Source organism: Oncorhynchus keta, chromosome 31 (assembly GCF_023373465.1).
Source record: "Oncorhynchus keta strain PuntledgeMale-10-30-2019 chromosome 31, Oket_V2, whole genome shotgun sequence".
NCBI classification, from domain to species: Eukaryota; Metazoa; Chordata; class Actinopteri; order Salmoniformes; family Salmonidae; genus Oncorhynchus; species Oncorhynchus keta.
Window position 1 is genome coordinate 16,776,379 of NC_068451.1, and position 20,996 is coordinate 16,797,374.

A 20,996-nucleotide genomic window follows, 5' to 3' on the forward strand; every position below is an offset into this window, starting at 1 on the left:
TTATAAAGTTTGATTGTTTTGAAGAAATCTAAAAGTCTCTCCTTTTGATTTCAATAATTCCACCACACAGGTCAGACTGTAAGACATGTATGATTGACCTAGTCCTTATTGTCTTGTAGCACAAATAGTGAGTATTGTCCCAAGCCCTCCCTGGGTTGTCTCTCTATGCTGTTCTTTTAACACTCTGAGTCCTGATAAAGTCTGTCTGGGAAGTAGCAGAGCCGTTCTCCAGTCTGAACTTACTGATGGCTTACTTGGTGTTCAGGCAGAGCTGCCATGCCGGAGATGTTATATCTCATTCTGTTGGAAAAGCATTAGAGAGAAAGAGACACACAGATGTAGTCCAATATGCATTGTGTACATACCTTGGAACGTCGATAATGTGCTCTACTGTCGCTCAACTAAGTGTCTACCTCATGCTCTCTTTGTCCCCCCTCTCTCCCTTTCTCTCCCTCTCTGTCTCTCTCTCATCACAAATGTGGGGCACTGTTTAGTACTGAATTATCTGTAGGACAGTACATCTGTCATGACCAAGCTGGAGTTTATATCCACTCTGAAATGTTTCAATTTTACTAATCACCCTTCACAATTTCATTGTGGACTGATTTCTGATGTAGTTCACAGACACTGACTGGAGAAAGCATTTTTTTCCAGTTTAGAGAGGGGCTTGTCAAGCAATGAGGAAAGAACCACCGTGACAACTGTTACTAACCCAAGGAGACAGAGCAATTTGAGTCAAACCTTTACTTTTATGGCACTGGACTTAAAGGAAAGATTCACCCATTTTGAATGTTGTATTGTATTTGTGCATCTCTGAGTGATCTATCGATTCCCGGGGTCATTAAATGTTTTGATGTGATACAAAACGGGTCATACCGGCTGTAATTCTGCCTGCTTGAACAGTGAATATTTCGGATATATGAAAATGTGAAATGACCCCAGGAATCGATAGAACATCAGTCAGAGATGCACAAATACAATATAAGATTCAAAATGGGTGAATCTTTCCTTTAACTTGTATTATATGTTAACTCTATCTTATTCTCATCGTTCTGAATCTGCAATTCTGCATTTCTACAAAGAATTTCTTGAAAGAAAGGTTTGTATTAGGATCAATGTTGATGTACCGAACATCTTTCAGAGTGATTATTCACAAGGCAGTGATTGTCTTATTGACATTATTTTTTTATGAATAACTTAATGTTGTCTAATGGCACATGCTACAACAGATGCTTCATGTGCTTTGCGTTGTCCATGATGTTAACTAATGTCCTTGTTTTGCCTTTTTTGTCACAAATACTTGATGGATTTGTTTTGAATCAATAAAAACCAAGTTAAACACGATAATGTAGCAATAGTTACAGAAACACAAGATGGCCAAACAAGCTTTTTTGAGCAAGCAGAGTAGGACACCTGTGAGTCAGCTGACTGGGACACGTTGCAAAACGTTGCAAAATGAAAACAAACTGTTCTCAGTGTTGGACAGACAGTACCTCTCCATTTTGGACGGTTGTGTTTTGGGGTATTCTGGCATGGGTACATATAATGCTTGATGTACAAGTAACTGCCCAATGAAACGGAAACGCCAACATAAAGTGTCTTAATAGGGAGAATGGGGGTGTGCTTGGCCCTCCTTTTCCTGTATCCCATGATCATCTTAATAGGGCATTGGGCCACCATGTGCCAGAACAGCACCTAGCACCTCTACTCATTTGGTGTTTTGTTGATGGTGGTGGAAAACACTGTCTTGGGAGCCGCTCCAAAATATCCCATAAGTGTTCATTTGGGTTGAGATCTGGTCACTGAGATGACCATCAAAATCAAATCAAATGTTATTTGTCACATGCGCCTAATACAACAGGTATGCCTAATACAACAGGTATGCCTAATACAACAGGTATGCCTAATACAACAGGTATGCCTAATACAACAGGTATGCCTAATACAACAGGTATGCCTAATACAACAGGTATGCCTAATACAACAGGTATGCGCCTAATACAACCTTACAGTGAAATGCTTACTTACAACCCTTAACCAACAATACAGTTAAGAAAAAATCAGATTTAAAGGTTTTACTAAATAAACTGAAGTAAAGAATAAATAAATACAAATAAAAAAGAAAAAAAGAAGAAAATAGAGAAATAAATCACTAAAGAGCAACAATAAAATAACAGTAACGAGGCTATATACAGGGGGTACCTGTACAGAGTCAAAGTGCGGGGGAACAGGTCAGTCGAGATAGCTCACCTCAGATTAGACAAAGAGTTTTTCTTCAATGAGTCGAGGGGAGGGATAAACTATAGACACCCGACCAGATACCTGTCATTCGCTGGAGAAGGACACTGAGATTTCGCGGAAAAAGATCAGGGAGCCTTGTGATGATCAGGCGACAAGTGTTTAATCTGCCTTTGCCTTCCATCCTGCTAGCTAACATTCAATCATTGGAAAATAAATGGGACAAACTGAAGGCGCGTATATCCTATCAATGGGACATTAAAAACGGTAATATCTTGTGTTTCACCGAGTCGTGGCTGAACGACGACATTAAGAACATACAGCTGGTGGGTTATACACTCTATTGGCAGGATAGAACAGCAGCCTCTGGTAAGACACGGGGTGGGGGCCTATGCATATACTGTATGTAAACAACAGCTGGTGCACGATATCTAAGGAAGTTTTGAGGTTTTGCTCGCCTGAGGTAGAGTATCTCATAGACTGGGTAGCCATTTGGTTAGCTGTTCAGCAGTCTTGCGGCTTGTGGGTAGAAACTTCTTATGGCTTAGATCCCGCTAACGGGATCAATATGACAACAGCCAGTGAAAGTGCAGGGCGCCAAATTCAAAACAACAGAAATCTCACGATTAAAATTCCACAAACACACAAGTATTTTACACCATTTTAAAGATAAACTTGTTGTAAATCCCACCACAGTGTCCGATTTCAAAAAGGCTTTACGACGAAAGCACACCAAACGATTATGTTAGGTCTGCACCTAGTCACAGAAAAACACAGCCCTTTTTCCAGCCAAAGAGAGGAGTCACAAAAAGTAGATATAGAGATACAATTAATCACTAACCTTTGATGATCTTCATCAGATGACACTCATAGGACTTCATGTTACACAATGCATGTATGTTTTGTTCGATAAAGTATTTATCGATATCATATTTATATCCACAAATCTCAGTTTTCATTACTGAACGTAACGTTCAGTAATGTTTTGCTTCCAAAACATCTGGTGATTTTGCAGAGAGCCACATTAATTTACAGAGATACTCATCATAAATGTTGATGAAAATACAAGTGTTATGCATGGAACTTTAGATAAACTTCTCCTTAATGCAACCGCTGTGTAGATTTCAAAAAAGCTTTACCGAAAAAGCACCCCATGCAATAATCTGAGTACAGCGCTCAGAGAACAAAACAAGCCATACAGATATCCGCCATGTTGTGGAGTCAACAGAAGTCAGAAATAGCATTATAAATATTCACTTACCTTTGATGAACTTAATCAGAATGCACTCCCAGGAATCCCAGTTCCACAATATATGTTTGATTTGTTCGATAAAGTCCATAATATATGTCCAAATACCTCCTTTTTGTTTGCGCGTTTAGTACACAATCCAAACTCACGAGGCGCGGGCAAGTCCAGACAAAAGTTCAGACGAAAGGTTATATTACAGTTCGTAGAAACATGTCAAACGAAGTATAGAATCAATCTTTAGGATGTTTTTATCATAAATCTTCAATAATGTTCCAACCGGATCATTTATTTGTTTGTAGAAATGCGATGGAACGCAACTTACTCTCACGTGAGCGCGCGTGATCAGCTCATGGCACTCTGCCAGACCCCTGACTCAATCAGCTCTCATTTCCCCCTCCTTCAATGTAGAAGCCTGAAACAAGGTTCTAAAGACTTTTGACATCTAGTGGAAGCCTTAGGAAGTGCAATATGACCCCATAGACACTGTATATTCGATAGGCAATTACTTGAAAAACTACAAACCTCAGATTTCCCACTTCCTGGTTGGATTTTTTGTCAGGTTTTTACCTGAGAGTTCTGTTATACTCACAGACATAATTCAAACCGTTTTATAAACTTCAGAGTGTTTTCTATCTAAATTTGCTAATAATATGTATATATTAGCAACTGGGCCTGGGTAGCAGGCAGTTTACTCTGGGCACCTTATTCATCCAAGCTACTCAATACTGCCCCCAGCCATAATTAAGAAGCCGTTTGGACCTAGACTTGGTGCTCCGGTACCGCTTGCTATGCGGTAGCAGAGAGAACCGTTTATGACTAGGGAGGTTGGAGTTTTTGTCAATTTTTAGGGCCTTCCTCTGACACCACCTGGTATCGAGGTCCTGGATGGCAGGAAGCTTGGCCCCAGTGATGTACTACACACTACCTCCTCTCCTGAGGTGGAATAGGCGTTGTTGTGCCCTCTTCACGACTGTCTTGGTGTGTTTGAACCATGACAGTTTGTTGGTGATGTGGACCACCTGCTCCACTACAGTCCTGTCGATAAGAATGGGGTGTGCTCGGCCCTTCTTTTCCTGTAGTCTACGATCAACTCCTTTGTCTTGATCACGTTGAGGGAGAAGTTATTAGCCTGGCACCACATTGCTAGGGCTCTGACCTCCTCCCTATAGGCTGTCTCATCGTTGTCGGTGATCACTGTTGTGTTGTCTGAAAAAGTAATGATGGTGTTGGAGTCATGCTTGGCCACACAGTCATGGGTTAACATGGAGTACAGGAGGGGACTAAGTACACACCCCTAAGGGGCCAGAGTGTTGAGGATCAGCGTGGCAGATGTGTTGTTACCTATCCTTACCACCTGGGGGGCGGCCCGTCAGGAAGTCCAGGATCCAGTTGTGATGAGCTTTGAGGGCACTATGGTGTTGAACTCTGAGCTGTAGTCAATGAATAGCATTCTCACGTAGGTGTTCCTTTTGTCCAGGTGGGAAAGGGCAGTGTGGAATGCAATAGAGATTGTGTCATCTGTGCATCTGTTGGGGCTGTATGCAAATTGGAGTTGGTCTAGGGTTTCTGGGATAATGGTGTTGATGTGAGCCATGATCAGCCTTTCAAAGCAGTTCATGACTACAGACGTGTGCTAGAGGTCGGTAGCTATTTAGGCAGGTTAACTTGTTGTTCTTGAGCACAGGGACTATATGGTGGTCTGCTTGAAACATGTTGGTATTACAGACTCGGTCAGGGAGAGGTTGAAAATGTCACTGAAGACACTTGCCAGTTGGTCTGTGCATGCTTTTAATTTTTTTATTTGACCTTTATTTACCTAGGCAAGTCAGTTAAGAAACAAAATCGTATTTTCATTGATGGCCTAGGAACACAGTTGGTTTACTGCCTTGTTCAGGGGCAGAACTACAGATTTTTTACCTTTCAGCTCGGGGATTCGATCTTGGAACCTTCCGGTCACTAGTCCAATGCTCTGAACACTAGGCTTCCTGCTGCTTTGCGTACGCGTCCTGGTAATCCACCTGGTCACCTCGCTGACCAAGACCCTTCTCCCCCGATTGCTCAGTTTGGCCGGTCGGCCATTTCTAGGAAGGGTCTTGGTGGTTCCAAACTTCTTCCAGTTAAGAATGATGGAGGCCATTGTGTTCTTGGGGACCTTCAATGATGCAGACATTTTTTGGTACCCTTCCCCAGATCTGTGCCTCAACACAATCCTGTCTTGAAGCTCTACGGACAATTCCTTCGACCTCATGGCTTGGTTTTTGCTCTGACATGCACTGTCAACTGTGGGACCTTATATAGACAGGTGTGTGCCTTTCCAAATCATATTCAATCAAATGAATTTACCACAGGTGGACTCCAATCAAGTTGTAGAAACCACTCAAGGATGATCAATGGATATAGGAGGCACCTGAGCTCAATTTCGAGTTGCATAGCAAAGGGTCCCAATACCTTTTATTTTTAATACATTTGCAAAATTTCTATAAACCTGTTTTCGCTTTGTCATTATGGGGTATTGTGTGTAGATTGCAGAATATTTTTATTTATTTATTTATTGCATTTTAGAATAAGTCTGTAACATAACAAAATGTAGAAAAAGTCAAGGGGTCTGAATACTTTCCGTCTGCATTAAATGTATCCCTTATTTACTCATGTGTTTCCATTATTTTGTCAGTTACCTGTATGTGTTATTGTTAATTAGAAGTTGCTTTGGATAAAGGTATTTGCTAAATGACTATTAAAATAATGACTAGTAAGGTTTTCCCCAGTTGCCTCACTCGCTCCCTAAGCTGTGTGGTCTTTTTCGGTTTCTTTCTGCTGTTGACTGTGATGCCATTCGTTAATAGGTCACCTCGTTACAACATCCAGGTGCACAACTTTTCACCAGGGCCCATAGCTGTGGTCAAAACTAGTGCACTACATAGGGAATAGGGTGCCATTGAATCATAGAAAAGGGATGATCCATCCATCAAGCAGCTTTACCATTGGCCTATCAGCTTACATAACATAACACTGTTGTTTTTTTGGGAAACGTCTCATCCACCGACAGCCTGTTAGTCTGTCAGCTTGGAACGTGACTCACCTCACGCCCCTTCCCCTAGCATATGGCTCCTGTGTCACCAAGTCAGCTCCTCTCCGACCCCAGACTGACTGCCCACAGACAGACATTCAACACAGCTGTGCTAAACATACACTTCCCCTATCACTCACTCACTCACCACGGTTTTAACCATTACTAAAGATATGTTCTGTTTCTGTTCTCGACTGCTTGACTGTCCTCCCACTCTGTGTTCCAATGTGTAATAATACTGTTTTTCAAGAGGAAGAGCTATGAGCAATCTGTCAAAATGTATTATTTAATGTCTATATCCTCTTAGTCACCAACAGTTGGGTTTTTGAATGTCCTATTCGTTCTGGGAAGTGTTCCTGTTTTCTAGTATTTTGTTTAATGATGACATATCCATGATATTACCTTCACAGGCCACATGTCACTCAAACAAAACAGTTTTGTTTTCATTGGTATGATGTATGATATTTTGCATCATAACACTACTGATGCATATGTATACTGTATTAGAGAGTGGAACATGAAACGTGATTGCAAATTGTATTATAGATGATTATCTTGACTCTGAAAGCCATCCCACGGCTGTCATAACATCTCTCTCTCATTCTCTCGTTTTCTCTCTCTCTCTCACCATCTCTCCCTCTCTGTCTGTCAGTGTATTCACACCACTGAGTACAGGTAGTCACTGTGCGGCTGCTGTCTCTATACAGCTCAGTGTGTTCCTACTTCACCTTACCTTGTGTGTCCACCTCCAAACATGTCACACTTTCCTCACAAACTGATGGTGTGAACTACATACGGTAAGCTCTGTGTGTGTGCGTGCGTAACGGGGTGGTTTGTTGAAAACACTTGTGTGACCTTGCCTGAGACCTGAAGGATTCCATTGGTTCCTGGAAACAACACGTAGGGCTAATGTGTGTTATTGACTAGGGCTCAATGTCAGTCTTAATGTAGCTTTGACAAGTATCCAAACCATAACTCTCTTTTACACTCTCTTCTTCCCAGAAATCTGCCTCTTTTGGTTTCCTCGGCGTCAGTGGACTTTCCATCCTGTAGTTCCTCTGACTGTTACTGTAAAGTTTGCCTGACGAACTGACTGACCTCTGTGAAATGGAATGAGATGTTGGATCAAACTGGGATACTGACGCCTCTCATCTCCATACCTTGGCTTCCCCCCCACCCTATATGTATATAATGTGATCTAATCTGATGTGACTTGAAACAATACAAAATGATATTATACAATAATATCATTATGATTAGTCTTCAAATCCATTCCCCCTTAACTGAATGTTCAGGGGCAGAATGACAGATATGTACCTTGTCAGCTTGGGGATTTGAACTTGCAACCTTTCGGTTACTAGTCCAACGGTCTAACCACTAGGCTACCCTGCCACCCCATTATAACCCTAGCTGTATGGTCTGAGGGCTGCTGTTGTGCTGGTCTGTATGACGGTGGTTGACTGGGCATTGGAGAGAGATGAAACAGAAGGGACAGGACAGGACAGCTCCATTAGGCTGTGTTTACACTCTGCAGGCTGACTGGTTCTGTTTCTCTGTCTAACGCTCAGCCTCACCCTGCGCCATCAATCACACACGTTTCCTTCCCCAAAGACCAACCAGTCTTTGATGTCTTTATGTTGCTGCTCACCATCCGTGTCACTTCTGGGTTATTTTGCCCCGGACTTGCTGTTATCATCCGATGAGTAGCATTCTTGGGATTCCCGTCGTGTGAGGTGCTATTATTTTCCCGACTATCTGTCGTCTTTTTGCTGTTTTGATCGTAATAAAACTAATACATCGTAAAAAACTATTTTACACGTTGTTGGCCAAGAGCCAAAGATGTTGAGGCGGTCATTGCTGTACAGTCTTATAAGGTAGAAAAGGTCTATGGACTTCCAGACCACGGTCAGAATGCATATTGAAAGTGTTTCAGGTGCGCTTGATTTGAAGTGTGCAATATATCATTGGTTCCATTGTACCAGGGAAACTAAATCAAACAAAGACCAAGTATTTGAAAGTATTTCACATATTTTCTGTATTTGACCCAAGTCTGTGGGCATTTACTTTAGGCCCGTAGACCTCTACTGTAGACCTCTACTGTAGACCTCTACTGTAGACCTCTACTGTAGACTAATTGATCAGTGGGGCTTTAATGCTCTGTTTCCTTAGGAAGTGTTGGACAGAGAACTGATTACAGAAATTAAGATAAAGTAAAGCACAGTTCATTTCTTCACCAGCTGTCACATAAAATAGTTGAAATGACCTTCTATGCTTTATACTAATGGCCGACTTTTAACTTGCTGCATTAATTAATATGAATTACTTCAATAGAGAGACCTTTTCTTACTCATGTGCAGTATATTTCACAATTAATGAGATTTCAGCCCCTGGCTTTCATTTATTTAGTTTTAGTCCTCTGAAAGGAGTGTGAAGTGGACTCTATTTGTGGACACCAGATCTACACAGACAGACATGTGGGAAATAAACCAGCTGGCTATGTAATCAACCTCATTTTCTTCAGACGAGTCTGTGCATTCTATTCAACACCTTGGTCATTGGTCTTTACGTCATCTCTTGGTCCTTGGTTGGGTGGAAGGTGGAGGGTTGGCTACGCCGAAGGTGAAAAAGCTGTGGCACACGGCACCTGCACAGCGTGTTGTTTTCGTTGAACGCCGATCACAGTCACCTGGTCAGTGAGACACGTACCATTCCACTTCCCAGAACGTCTGGACCATTCCTCTGAATCTTTCACACCCTTGTTTTACAGTAGCTCTGGGTTGTTATGGTAATGTTGCATGTACGTTGCTAGGTAAAGACAGATATCAACGCTGTGTATCTATATACTGTAGATATTTTTTCCACACGAAGACCTTGTTTGTGGGTTACTTATAATGTATATATATCAGCTCCAATCTGATGCATCTCTTACAATCTGCCACTCAGGTGAGTATTTTCCATTTTAGACAAGTCAGACCTGTCATAATCCCCACACCAACCTCATGGTTGAAGGATTCTTCACAGGGAAGAATAAGTGTCCTCAGAGGGATCGTCTGATGTGCTGTAGTGGTCTACCTCTCTGCAAGTCCTTTACTCTTTGAAACATGTAGAATGTAGTTGGGTATTCTTCGTTCTATATAACTAATGGAACAAGGAACCAGGAGTCAGCCAGGCATTCAGTAGAGTACTAGAGCTCTGAGACCAACAGAACACATCACTCTGCCATATCAAGTGACAAGGCTACTTAACAAAATGTCACTTATTGCTATCTTCTGTCTTCTTCCTGTAGTGATGAGTGTGTCACACTCTGGAATGAATAGTCCAGCAATATAAAGATGCACGTACTTTTGGCTTGTTAGTGTGACCTCACTCATTATAATGATCCAATAATTATTTGTGCCACTCCAAATCATTAAGCCTCTGGCTCTCACAGCCGGATCACCTACCTCAAAGTTAATGGTGTGTCTGATGGTTGTGATACGTAGGAGGAGGTGTTAGCAGGATCCTCATTAATACACAATGAGTTGTATTCTGATTTTAGTGCACTTAAAAATGTAAATGTCTCCCATTAAGAACAATTCAGGATTTAAACGAAAGTCAAGTGTTTAGTACACATATCTCAACGTTCACTCTGGTCGAATCCTTGTCATATTCCAAACTGCTAGAGTCAGATGACGCATTAAAACGACCCAATTGGTTCAGGCGGTGTTCTTCTCTTCTGTCTAATTTCCTTCACATGAGAACATGAGAACATGTCATTCAACGGACAAAAGGGGAAATTGGGCGATTTTGTTTCGTGGAAATAGGTTGCAGTGTTTCTCTTAGTGAGGACTTTTATTCCCAGTAAGGGACTGTAGCCCAGAGGTATGCTATATTTAAAGGAGAGCAGCTCAGTGCTTGTTCAGTAATTGGCCAGTACTGTGTCTATTCTGCCAGTTTCTCTGAGAAAAAGCACAGCAGTTGGTTTTCTGACAAGATGGTTACAACAGCACAATTTAGCGGTCTGTTGTTTCAGTGCTAACCTGCCTCTACAGACACTTTGGCTCTCTCTCTTCACCAAGCCTGATGTCCTAGATTGTAATGTCATGTGGGAGAGATGCCCTATATTCCAATCTAATTTTACCATGCTCACAAACTTTGTAAAGGGCCTTAGGAACCACCTGTGAGATCTGGACTGAAGTGGTTCTGGATGGATGGTCCAAGCTGGTCCAAGCACACACACTCCCAGTACTGAAGTGAGCTGTTTAGAGGATGTCTGTTGCCTCAGGTTGAAGAGAGAGATGCCAGAGATGGCCATAATGAACTCTGCAGTGTTTATGGCAACTCATTCAAACAGTCTATGTTGTAGTGTTGGTGGTTGAAATGATGTTGAAGGAAGTGATGTCTCAAAGACAAGAATTCGGTTGACAGCCATTTTGTGAGATTCTCTCACAAATGACAATTATTTAACAGACAGTAAATTTGAATTAGCTCTAGTGAATTCTCCTTCGATAATGGCAATAATTTCAGCGCCGCTGTACTGGTGATGCATTGGTATCTAAACAGAGAGTGGGATAGCTGGCTACATGGGGTTTGCTGCAATCTTTGATGGAAAAACACTGAAGAGAACTGCGCTACTGGGGACCGTGGGGGTGGGAGGGGGATGGAGATCTATCACGTGAACTGTGAGTGACCGGCATGTGGCCAACACCTCCCCCCCCCCCTGTGGAATAGCTGTTCAGGGTTGTTTATGCCCCTAATGGCTAGCTGTCACAGGGACCTCTGTGGCTCTGCATTTGTGGGTGCGTCTGTGCGTGTGTGTGCGTGCATGTCCGTGTGTGTGTGTGTGTGTGTGTGCATCCGTGCGTGTGTGCGAGAGAGTAGCCAGTGAGGTTCAGTGAGTTGTATCTCTGGGTAGAGCTCCTTTGCCTGGAGAGGCAGCCGAGGTGCGCCTGAGCAGTGAGCCCTCTGATTGGTGGAGAAGGATGCAGCTTGCCCCCCCCCCCTCTTCTTTTCCCAATTGCGTTAGAAGAGGAGAAGGATGGAGAGGAGCTGAGTAGCAGGCACATAGCACAGAGCACTAACACGGAGCAGAGAAGCAAGCAAGCTCTCTCTCAACCCAGTCTCACTCTACGCAGCACAGGGAGACAACACGCAGAGCTACATCAGAGAGCCATTCTGCTACAGTACAGCTCCATAGTCTTCTCTTGAACTTCAGCGTTCAACCCGTTCTTCAGTTATCCTCTCGGTGCACGGTAGAGCTGCCTGGAGACCTGTAACCTCCACTAGAAGGCCACTTGACTCAGGTGATCAGTGGTTGATCAGTGACCATGGGTAGGCAGGGGCATGATGCCACTGCAGCGGCTGGCGCCCCGGGGTCCGGGATGCGCATGCAGCGTTCCCAGAGCAAGATGAGCCTGTCTGCGTCGTTCGAGGCGCTGGCCAACTACTTCCCCTGCATGAACTCCTTTGACGAGGAGGACGGAGGTAAGACGAGATGGCCCTAACCTTGGGACACTGAGGCAGACACACACAGCTGCTGCTGCTGGAGGGAGAGAGGAAGGAGCTGAGGGGGGAGAGAGGGAGCAGAGGGATGGGGGGCTGGAGAAGGGCAGCGGGAAGAGAGGGAGAAGATGAAGGGGTGGAGAGAGATGGAGCGGGGGATAGAGGAGAGGGAGGGATGGACTGATGGTTGACTCTCCTGACGGGGGAGAGGGAGCATGGGGAGGCTGGAGGCTGTTGTAGTAATAGCTGAAGTACAGTACTGTGTTGCTGGTGGATGGGCAAGCTCAGTGTGTTTTTGGAGAGGCTTCTTTTACTTCAGTAGCTACTTCCCTGTTTGTGTCGTTGGCTACTGCTTTAGTCTGATGTTCTGTTCTGAAACACTGGCAAGCATGCTTGTCTTGTCTCGATTGGAATGAATCACTATTTGTTTTGGTGTGGGCGGTAGAATAGATTTAGATATTGTGTTGACCTCGTCTCCAGTGTCGAGTGTGTGTGTTTATAGTTGTTTTATTTCTGAGTGGGTGTTGAGAATATGTTTGATAATCCAGATAGGATGTTTTCACAAAACTAGGTTAGTGGGATTGTATTAGCTGTGGTTGTGTTAGGGGGATTGTATTACCCTCCTCCTATAAATAGACTTAATAGACTCTTCTGAAATAGACATGATCCACTGGAATGTTGAGATAATACACTAGAAATGTCTCCAGCCCCCTTCATCTCAATCCTCTTTCTGGGTAGACACTGACTTTAATCTTACCTGGAGTTAAAGGCACTAGAGTAGTCGACCCAATCCTCTTTCTGGGTAGACACTGACTTTAATTTTACCTGGAGTTAAAGGCACTAGAGTAGTCGACCCAAAATGTGCGTCCAATCAAATTGCTGTTCACAAACATTTCTCCCTGTACTGATGATGTATGTAAACAGTCATTTGATTGGATGGAAGTGACACTGCAGGTGAGTCTTTGATGTGTAGTTTAACATGTTATGTGAAGACAGTATTTTAGAGTATCTTAGGACTCCTGCAGAGAATAGCTCCTCAAATTAAGGTTTTGTTCTAGCATCTAGATGGGCTCTGGGAAAATGCCGTTTTATGATTTTCCCAGAGCCCATATATCTCTACCACTCCAAAGTGACGCATTTTCATTGAGGAGTGTTTCACGGCTGGGGCTGGATGCACTGCAGCATTTTCTAAATGCTTTACATTTTTTTCTGTCTTTCACAGTTCCTTATCTCTTTGCAGAATACATATTTTTCCAGATTGTTTTCCCCTTTAGTGTGATACGGGGGGAGGGTGGCTCATGGCACATACAGTCTCATCATAATCACACACCTTTATTCAGCATTAGGTATAAACTGCATCATTAAAAACAGTTGGCTGGCCATTAAAAAGCGATTTCATAGATTAGCTTCTCCTCCTTTATTAGTATTTCCATCCACAATGACCTCAGATACATAAAGCCATATGCATGCTAACTGCAGTACATACAGTGGCTTTGATTCAGCTGAATGAATGTTCATTGATTCATTCAGCTGATCATTCAGCACATCGCTCATTGCTTGTGTTTAGGTGGTTGCTGCATGGCGGGAGCCTGACTGTCACACTGGCAGCTTTTTAGATGCCTTTAGACGTCACTCTCAGCGTATCTGAATCCAGTTTGCTTTGTCAGTGCTGAGGAGAGGATGAGGAGGCGGATGTCATTGAATAGCTGAGATGCCAGGGTTCTGGCCTCAGCAGTGAGGGCCTGCCTGAGTAATGAAGGCGTATCTTTCTCTGATTCTAAGAGTCTGTACTTCCTGTGGATGGGAGACAGGCAGGCGGGCAGGCAGACAGGAAGTGAGAGAAGCTGCAGGCAGGGACAGTAGTCGGAGTATAATTAAAGCGTTTGAAGATGAGCATATTCTTGGCACAAATCACACACACACAAATTCTAAATTACAGAGAGTGAAATTGTAAGAATAATATGAATATATGCCAGATTATTTTCTGTTTATTTGAACACAGAGAATGGGGAATTGTTGAGTGCTCTTCAAACTGTAAGAGGTCTTGGTTATAGAGGGCTTTATTACCCCCTCTGTGTGATGCCCTCAGAAAGGTTGTTCCTTGTTCCTGTGATAAAGCAGAACCACTCTTCTGTATGTAAACATTGAGTGAGGAACATTCACTCTCTATGCTGACATGCATTCCCTGTCCAGTGGTCATGCCTGACACAAATGTGCTCTATTTACGTTCGTTCTCTTTACCCTGGTTATCCTCCGAGTTAAAACAATAACACTGCTTGAACTCAATACCTCTGCTTCCTGCATTCCTTACTGAGAGACAAGACAGACACATTAGTTCACCTTTTACCATTTGACACTTTTAATTGGTCCACTGTACCATTATGCATTTTTGTATTTGAAGGAATTGCCATTTTGTTTATTTTGTTCTCTGCAAAAAGCCAAGTCATGTGACTTGTGTAGACCTCTGCAGTGGCTGACTTGTACCAGTACCTGCTCCTACAGTTACCTCCAGTATATCCCTCTCCTGGCCCTCCTTGGTGGTTTGCAAAGAATGCCATTCAGCCCCCATGCAGCTCCAGCCACGTCCTGGCCATGTGCCCTACGCAGGGCCTGCTGTCACATAGATTGGAGATGTTCAGTGGTCTAATGGGGGCAGTCAGCTGTCACCTTGTATCAGTTGGGGGAGGCCAGACACGGAATGGTCCTAGGTGAAACAGAGGAATGGAGGGGGGAGGGAGAGAGAGGGAGAGAGAGAGAGACTAAGATAGAGCAAGAACCCTGCAGAGCAGGCAGCCGGTGCTCTGGCATAGCAGGAAGAGGGATGTACATGGTCTTATTCTGTTTAGCCCATTCATACACAAACACACATACACATGCACGTATGCACACACAACTGTTTCAAAAAAATATTTCTGTAGATACTGTAATATGGCACTTTATATTTAATAAATCTCTTTGCTAAATGATCACATGGAAGTTGCAGTGGCTTGGTAGGACTGAGAATACGATGCATGATGTTGTTGGTAGAATTGCCATAGAGTGGAAGTGTGATCTTCCTGTTGATGACTTCAATGAGACTTCTCGTAATAAGTGAAAATGCTATGTCTACAATTAACCTACTGTATGTAATTCGAAAGCAAAGCACACACTTGAGAGCAATGTATTGACTATTTCTCCACCCTGCTCTTTCCCTCTCTCTGTCCCTCTCTCTACCTCTTTCTCCCGCTCTGTCCCTCTGTTCTGTCCAGAAGCCGGTGGGAAGAAGCTTCGCAGCACCGTGCAGAGGAGCACAGAGACGGGCTTGGCCGTAGAGATGAGGAGCAGGATGACTCGGCAGGCCAGCAGGGAGTCCACCGACGGCAGCATGAACAGCTACAGCTCCGAGGGAAAGTAAGTGAAGTCTGACGCATACCAATGTGATAATGTACACCCTCCCCCCAAAAAACTGGGTTTTAGGTCAAATGTAGGTTTGGGGTGCTCATTTGAATTTCCTGTCTTTTTGGGGATCTTGCCAACTCTAAATAAGCAAGTTCAAGCTTTGAGGCCTTCTTCTTTAGTCTCCATAGTTACCAGTGTCATCTCTCCCTTCCGTTCCAGCCTGATCTTCCCTGGTGTGAGACTGTCCTCCGACGCCCAGTTCTCTGACTTCCTGGATGGACTAGGCCCAGCCCAGCTGGTTGGACGACAGACGCTAGCTACACCACCCATGGGTGGGTGGATCCGATTTCTGGAACAATGTTGTGTCAAGAGATTCTGAATGAATTATATATTTGGTTTATGTGTCAAGACGCCTTTAGCGACCCCATCCCATAAGGAAAGGATATCTGTATTGTGTGAATGGAGTGTTAACATTGTCTTGGCTGTGGTGTGTGTTGTTCAGGTGACATCCAGATTGGAATCGTGGACAAGAAAGGAGCGCTGGAGGTGGAAGTGATCCGAGCCCGTGGCCTTGTGGGAAAACCAGGTTCCAAGGCACTGCCAGGTAATTTACTACGTGATGTATAATATATTAATATATGCTATTTAGCAGACACATACAGTTGAAGTCGGAAGTTTACATACACCTTAGCCAAATACATTTAAACTCCATTTTTCACAATTCCTGACATTTAATCCGAGTGAAAATTCCCTGTCTTAGGTCAGGTAGGATCACCACTTTATTTTATGAATGTGAAATCTCAGAATAATAGTAAAGATAATTATTTATTTCAGCTTTTATTTCTTTCATCACATTCACAGTGGATCAGACGTTTACATATACTCAATTCACTTTTGGTTGCATTGCCTTTAAATTGTTTAACTCAGGTCAAACGTTTTGGGTAGCCGTCCACAATCTTCCCACAATAAGTTGGGTGAATTTTGGCCCATTCCTGCTGACAGAGCTGGTGTAACTGAGTAGGTTTGTAGGCCTCCTTGCTCGAACACGCTTTTTCAGTTCTGCCCACAAATTTTCTATAGGATTGAGTTCAGGGCTTTGTGATGGCCACTCAAATACCTTGACTTTGTTGTCCTTGAGCCATTTTGCCACATCTTTGGATGTATGCTTGGGGTCATTGTCCATTTGGAAGACCCATTTGCGACCAAGCTTTAACTTCCTGACTGATGTCTTGAGATGTTGCTTCAATATATCCATCATGAGGTATGTTTCCTACCTCATGATGCCATCTACTGTATTTTGTGAAGTGCACCAGTCCCTCCTGCAGCAAAGCACCCCCACAACATGATGCTGTCACCCCCTTGCTTCACGGTTGGGATTATTTTCTTCAGCTTGCAAGCCTCCACCTTTTTCCTCCAAACATAACAACGGTCATTATGGCCAAACAGTTCTATTTTTTTTTCATCAGGCCAGAGGACATTTCTCTAAAAAGTACGATCTTTGTCCCCATGTGCAGTTGCAAACCATAGTCTGGCTTTTTTATGGCGGTTTTGGAGCAGTGGCTTCTTCCTTGCTGAGTGGATAGGTTATGTCGATATAGGACTCGTTTTAATGTAGATATAGATACTTTTGTACCTGTTTCCTCCAGCATCTTCACAAGATCCTTTGCTGCTGTTCTGGGATTGATTTGCACTTTTCGCACCAAAGTACGTTCATCTCTAGGAGACAGAACGCATCTCTTTCCTGAGTGGTATGACGGCTGCGTGGTCCCATAGTGTTTATATTTCTGTACTATTGTTTGTACAGATGAACGTGGTACCTTCAGGTGGTTGGAAATTGCTCCCAAGGATGAACCAGACTTGTGGAGGTCTACAATTTATTTTCTGAGGTCTTGCCTGATTCCTTTTGATTTTCCCATGATGTCAAGCAAAGAGGCACTAAGTTTGAAGGTAGACCTTGAAACACATCCACGGGTACACCTCCAATTGACTCAAATAATGTCAATTAATCAAAAGCTTCTGGAATTTGCCAAGCTGTTTAAAGGCACAGTCAACTTAGTTTAGTGTATGTAAACTTCTGACCCACTGGAATTGTGATTTTTTTTGTATCCTGTATTTGAGTGAAATAGAATAGAACCCACAGCCCCGAACCTCATGCTAGTACAAACTGGTCACTACGGTAACCAGTGCTTGAACCAATTGACAATGCTGCCAATAGTATTGTAACTATTCTGTCTCTCTCTCTCTTCATAGCACCATATGTAAAAGTGTATCTTTTGGAAAACGGAGCCTGCATAGCCAAAAAGAAAACAAAAGTAGCAAGAAAAACCTTGGATCCCCTTTACCAGCAGCAACTGCCTTTCGAAGAGGCTCCTGGAGGGAAAGTTCTACAGGTAAACTTCTATGTGCTACAAGGCCTTGATAAATACTTCACAGTTCACACATACTTTCTAAATAAATGCAGGCCTCTAACATATTATAATAACATGTCTAATAAACCCTCTTCTCCACAGATCATTGTATGGGGAGACTACGGACGCATGGACCATAAATCCTTTATGGGAGCAGTTCAGATACTTTTAGATGAGCTGGACCTGTCTAACATGGTGATTGGCTGGTTCAAGCTCTTTCCTCCTTCCTCATTGGTGGACCCTACCCTGGCCCCCTTGACAAGAAGAGCTTCCCAAACATCATTGGATAGCCGGTCATAGCAGTGTGTGGACTGATAGCATTGTTGTAGCAGCAGCACCCAGTGTTGAGGTTAAACAAGCTGCGACAGACCGGTCACGCCCCCCGGTTACACTGCATGCTTGATGTTGTGTCTTCTGAGCCTGTTTCTAGGGGAGCAAACGTGATCCTGTGTTTTGAGCAAAGTGTCGCACACATTGTGCGTAGCGAGCGTCGCTCCCTCGGCCGGGTCGGAGCGCCAGCTCAGATTGGAAGGCCGTAATGGACTCCTTAGCACCAGGAATTGTCTCTAAATCGAGCGATTCCAGGTTTTCATCCAATCTTAAGCCATGGGGGTCGGAACTGGGAACCCGCTCGATGAGTTCTACAGAAGCCCTTTTCGAATGAAAAATACATGTTTTAGTTTTTAATTAATTATTTAGTTTTTTGTTTGTTTTATTGTCGATGTACTTGCATACCTGAAGGGGTGACTGACAGTGTTGTCCTGTCCAGAAGCTTGGTCATGCCACGCCAACAGACCTAGCTAGATGTGTAAATGGAACTATGAGGATCATTGCAATAGGAGAGGTGGGGTGTCCCAACTAAAGCTCAAACCCCGAATATGAGGCCCTATATAAATACCTATAGGTAGTAGATCACACCAGAGAGACAATACTAAAGTTACTAAAGGCAATACAAAAGTGGCTACTGTACTATCGACACTCCAGAATCTTTTGATCAGAACCCACAACAAGGCTAACTTTTATGACCTAACGTTATTATTTCTCTGTTGATATATTGTATGAAATTTAAATGAAGATTAAAAATAAAAAAATTACTGATTTTTTTTGCATGGACAAAAATTTAGCTGAAAAAAAGAAAAGAAAATTATTTTCTTGAGGCTGCGACTTGCAAAAAAAGATGAAGAAAAACAAATAAAACACATCAGCCATTTTCAACAATTTATATTATTTTTAAATATAAATTTCACTAGTGCATGGTTTTCAAAGGGGAGTGAATGCAACAGCGTGGTAAAAAAAGACACATTGTTTATCATTCTTTAGACCATCCATAACATAAGTCTGTGTTTGGCAGACATACAGTAAGAGAAACTCAAATAAAAACTTTTGGAGTTATTTATCCAAAAAAACTGTTTATGTGAGAAAGTGATGATGAAAATAAATGTAAATTATTTATTTAATTGTAAAGGTTTACAAGCCTTATAAAGATAAACATTATGTGCAAATTGTACACGTCTCTTTCTCTCCCTTGTCCCAGGGCATCCCCCTGATATTGTCCAGAGTTTCAGGACTGTTGGTTCTTTTACAGCTCTGTATCGTTTCAATGTGTCTTTTTTTGGGGGGGGATTTGATTTGTTTAACAAGCATGTTGAAAAAGATTTTCTGCAACATGGCTTGGGCACACCTTAAAGTAACTCAGCATGTTTTGATAAAGAGGATATTTGGGAGTTTTGCAGTTTCTTGTACAGTGCATGTCAACTTAGTTACTTTTCCCCCCTCACCTTTAATTGAATTCTACAGCAAATGAATTTAGTTACTTTCATGGCCAGACTATTAAAACGTTATAACAAAACATTCCACCAACCCCTAGATCATATTTTATTTCCACTTTTTCAAAAAGAATGACAAAGAAAAATATTTTATATTCATTGGAGGTTGACAAAAAAGTTGTGGTTGCAAGTGTATTTTATTTCAGTATTGTTAACTAACATGCAAAAATAATCTGTATTGGTACAGCAAGAAGGATATTTATATCCAAGCAAGATGCGGCAAACATACAACTTATGTACTGTATATCGCTGTGTAGTTCAGGCACTGTTTCTGAGGACCAGTAAAACACAAGGTCAAACAACATGGGATGTTGCCACACTATATGAATTTAGGTTTTTTGTTTTTGTGAAAAGAAAATTAATTTCATATTTTTATTAGTTTATTTACAAGCCAAGACCAGTTTTTATTTTTTATTTTTAGTAATTATAAATCCTTCTTGTGTATGGGAGGTATAAGAATCGTACAGTTATGTCTGAATGAAAATAAACTGAGACATTATTCCTTTTCCATGTTAAACCTATACATTCTAATGTCCATCCAATATCTTGATGCTATATACTTTCATTTTTGATTGACATTGTACATATTAGAAATTTGAATAAAACAAGCAAACTCAAATAGATGAATACAATATTTTGGAATAGGAATAATGTCTCACATGATGACAAAGACATGTTATTTACCCTTTTGAATGCCTTTTCTTTCTTTTGTTTTGGTGCAATGTGTTTATGCCAAGGCTATGTCTTGGTGAAGTATGGTTGAGTACAGAGATTTATGTAAGTTATTTTTCAAATAAAAAATGGATATTACACCGACGCTGAGTACCAGTGAACAGTATCAACATACACAAGCATTTTTATCTATCTGGGCATGACGATTTCCTGTTCCAAAACATCCACAAATTACTATCTTTATTTCTCCAGGTAGGTTGTTCCACAACACCCACACATTACTATATTTATTTCTCCAGGTAGGTTGTTCCACAACACCCACACATTACTGTCTTTATTTCTCCAGGTAGGTTGTTCCACAACACCCACACATTACTATCTTTATTTCTCCAGGTAGGATGTTCCACAACACCCACAAATTACTGTCTTTATTTCTCCAGGTAGGTTGTTCCACAACACCCACAAATTACTATCTTTATTTCTCCAGGTAGGATGTTCCACAACACCCACCAATTACTATCTTTATTTCTCCAGGTAGGTTGTTCCACAACACCCACAAATTACTATCTTTATTTCTCCAGGTAGGTTGTTCCACAACACCCACAAATTACTATCTTTATTTCTCCAGGTAGGTTGTTCCACAACACCCACAAATTACTATCTTTATTTCTCCAGGT

The 20,996-nt window shown here is 42.3% G+C and overlaps 1 protein-coding gene across 30 annotated transcripts in view; it reads left to right on the plus strand.

The window, feature by feature from the left end:
* The window catches only part of LOC118364073 (regulating synaptic membrane exocytosis protein 2-like), a 205,289-nt gene extending 184,825 nt beyond the window's left edge, over positions 1 to 20,464 (plus strand). For 27 of the 30 annotated variants that reach the window (XM_052489742.1, XM_052489746.1, XM_052489765.1 and 24 more), the window contains 5 exons: positions 15,284 to 15,425; positions 15,633 to 15,745; positions 15,916 to 16,017; positions 17,664 to 17,803; positions 17,924 to 20,464. In XM_052489742.1, the coding sequence (XP_052345702.1) occupies positions 15,284 to 15,425; positions 15,633 to 15,745; positions 15,916 to 16,017; positions 17,664 to 17,803; positions 17,924 to 18,121 (695 nt within the window). In that variant the 3' untranslated portion in view covers positions 18,122 to 20,464. Of the gene's footprint in view, positions 1 to 11,564; positions 12,018 to 15,283; positions 15,426 to 15,632; positions 15,746 to 15,915; positions 16,018 to 17,663; positions 17,804 to 17,923 lie in introns of those variants that run through there. The other 3 variants (XM_052489760.1, XM_052489761.1, XM_052489735.1) reach the window with 3 other exon arrangements.
* Positions 20,465 to 20,996: the final 532 nt, after the last annotated feature.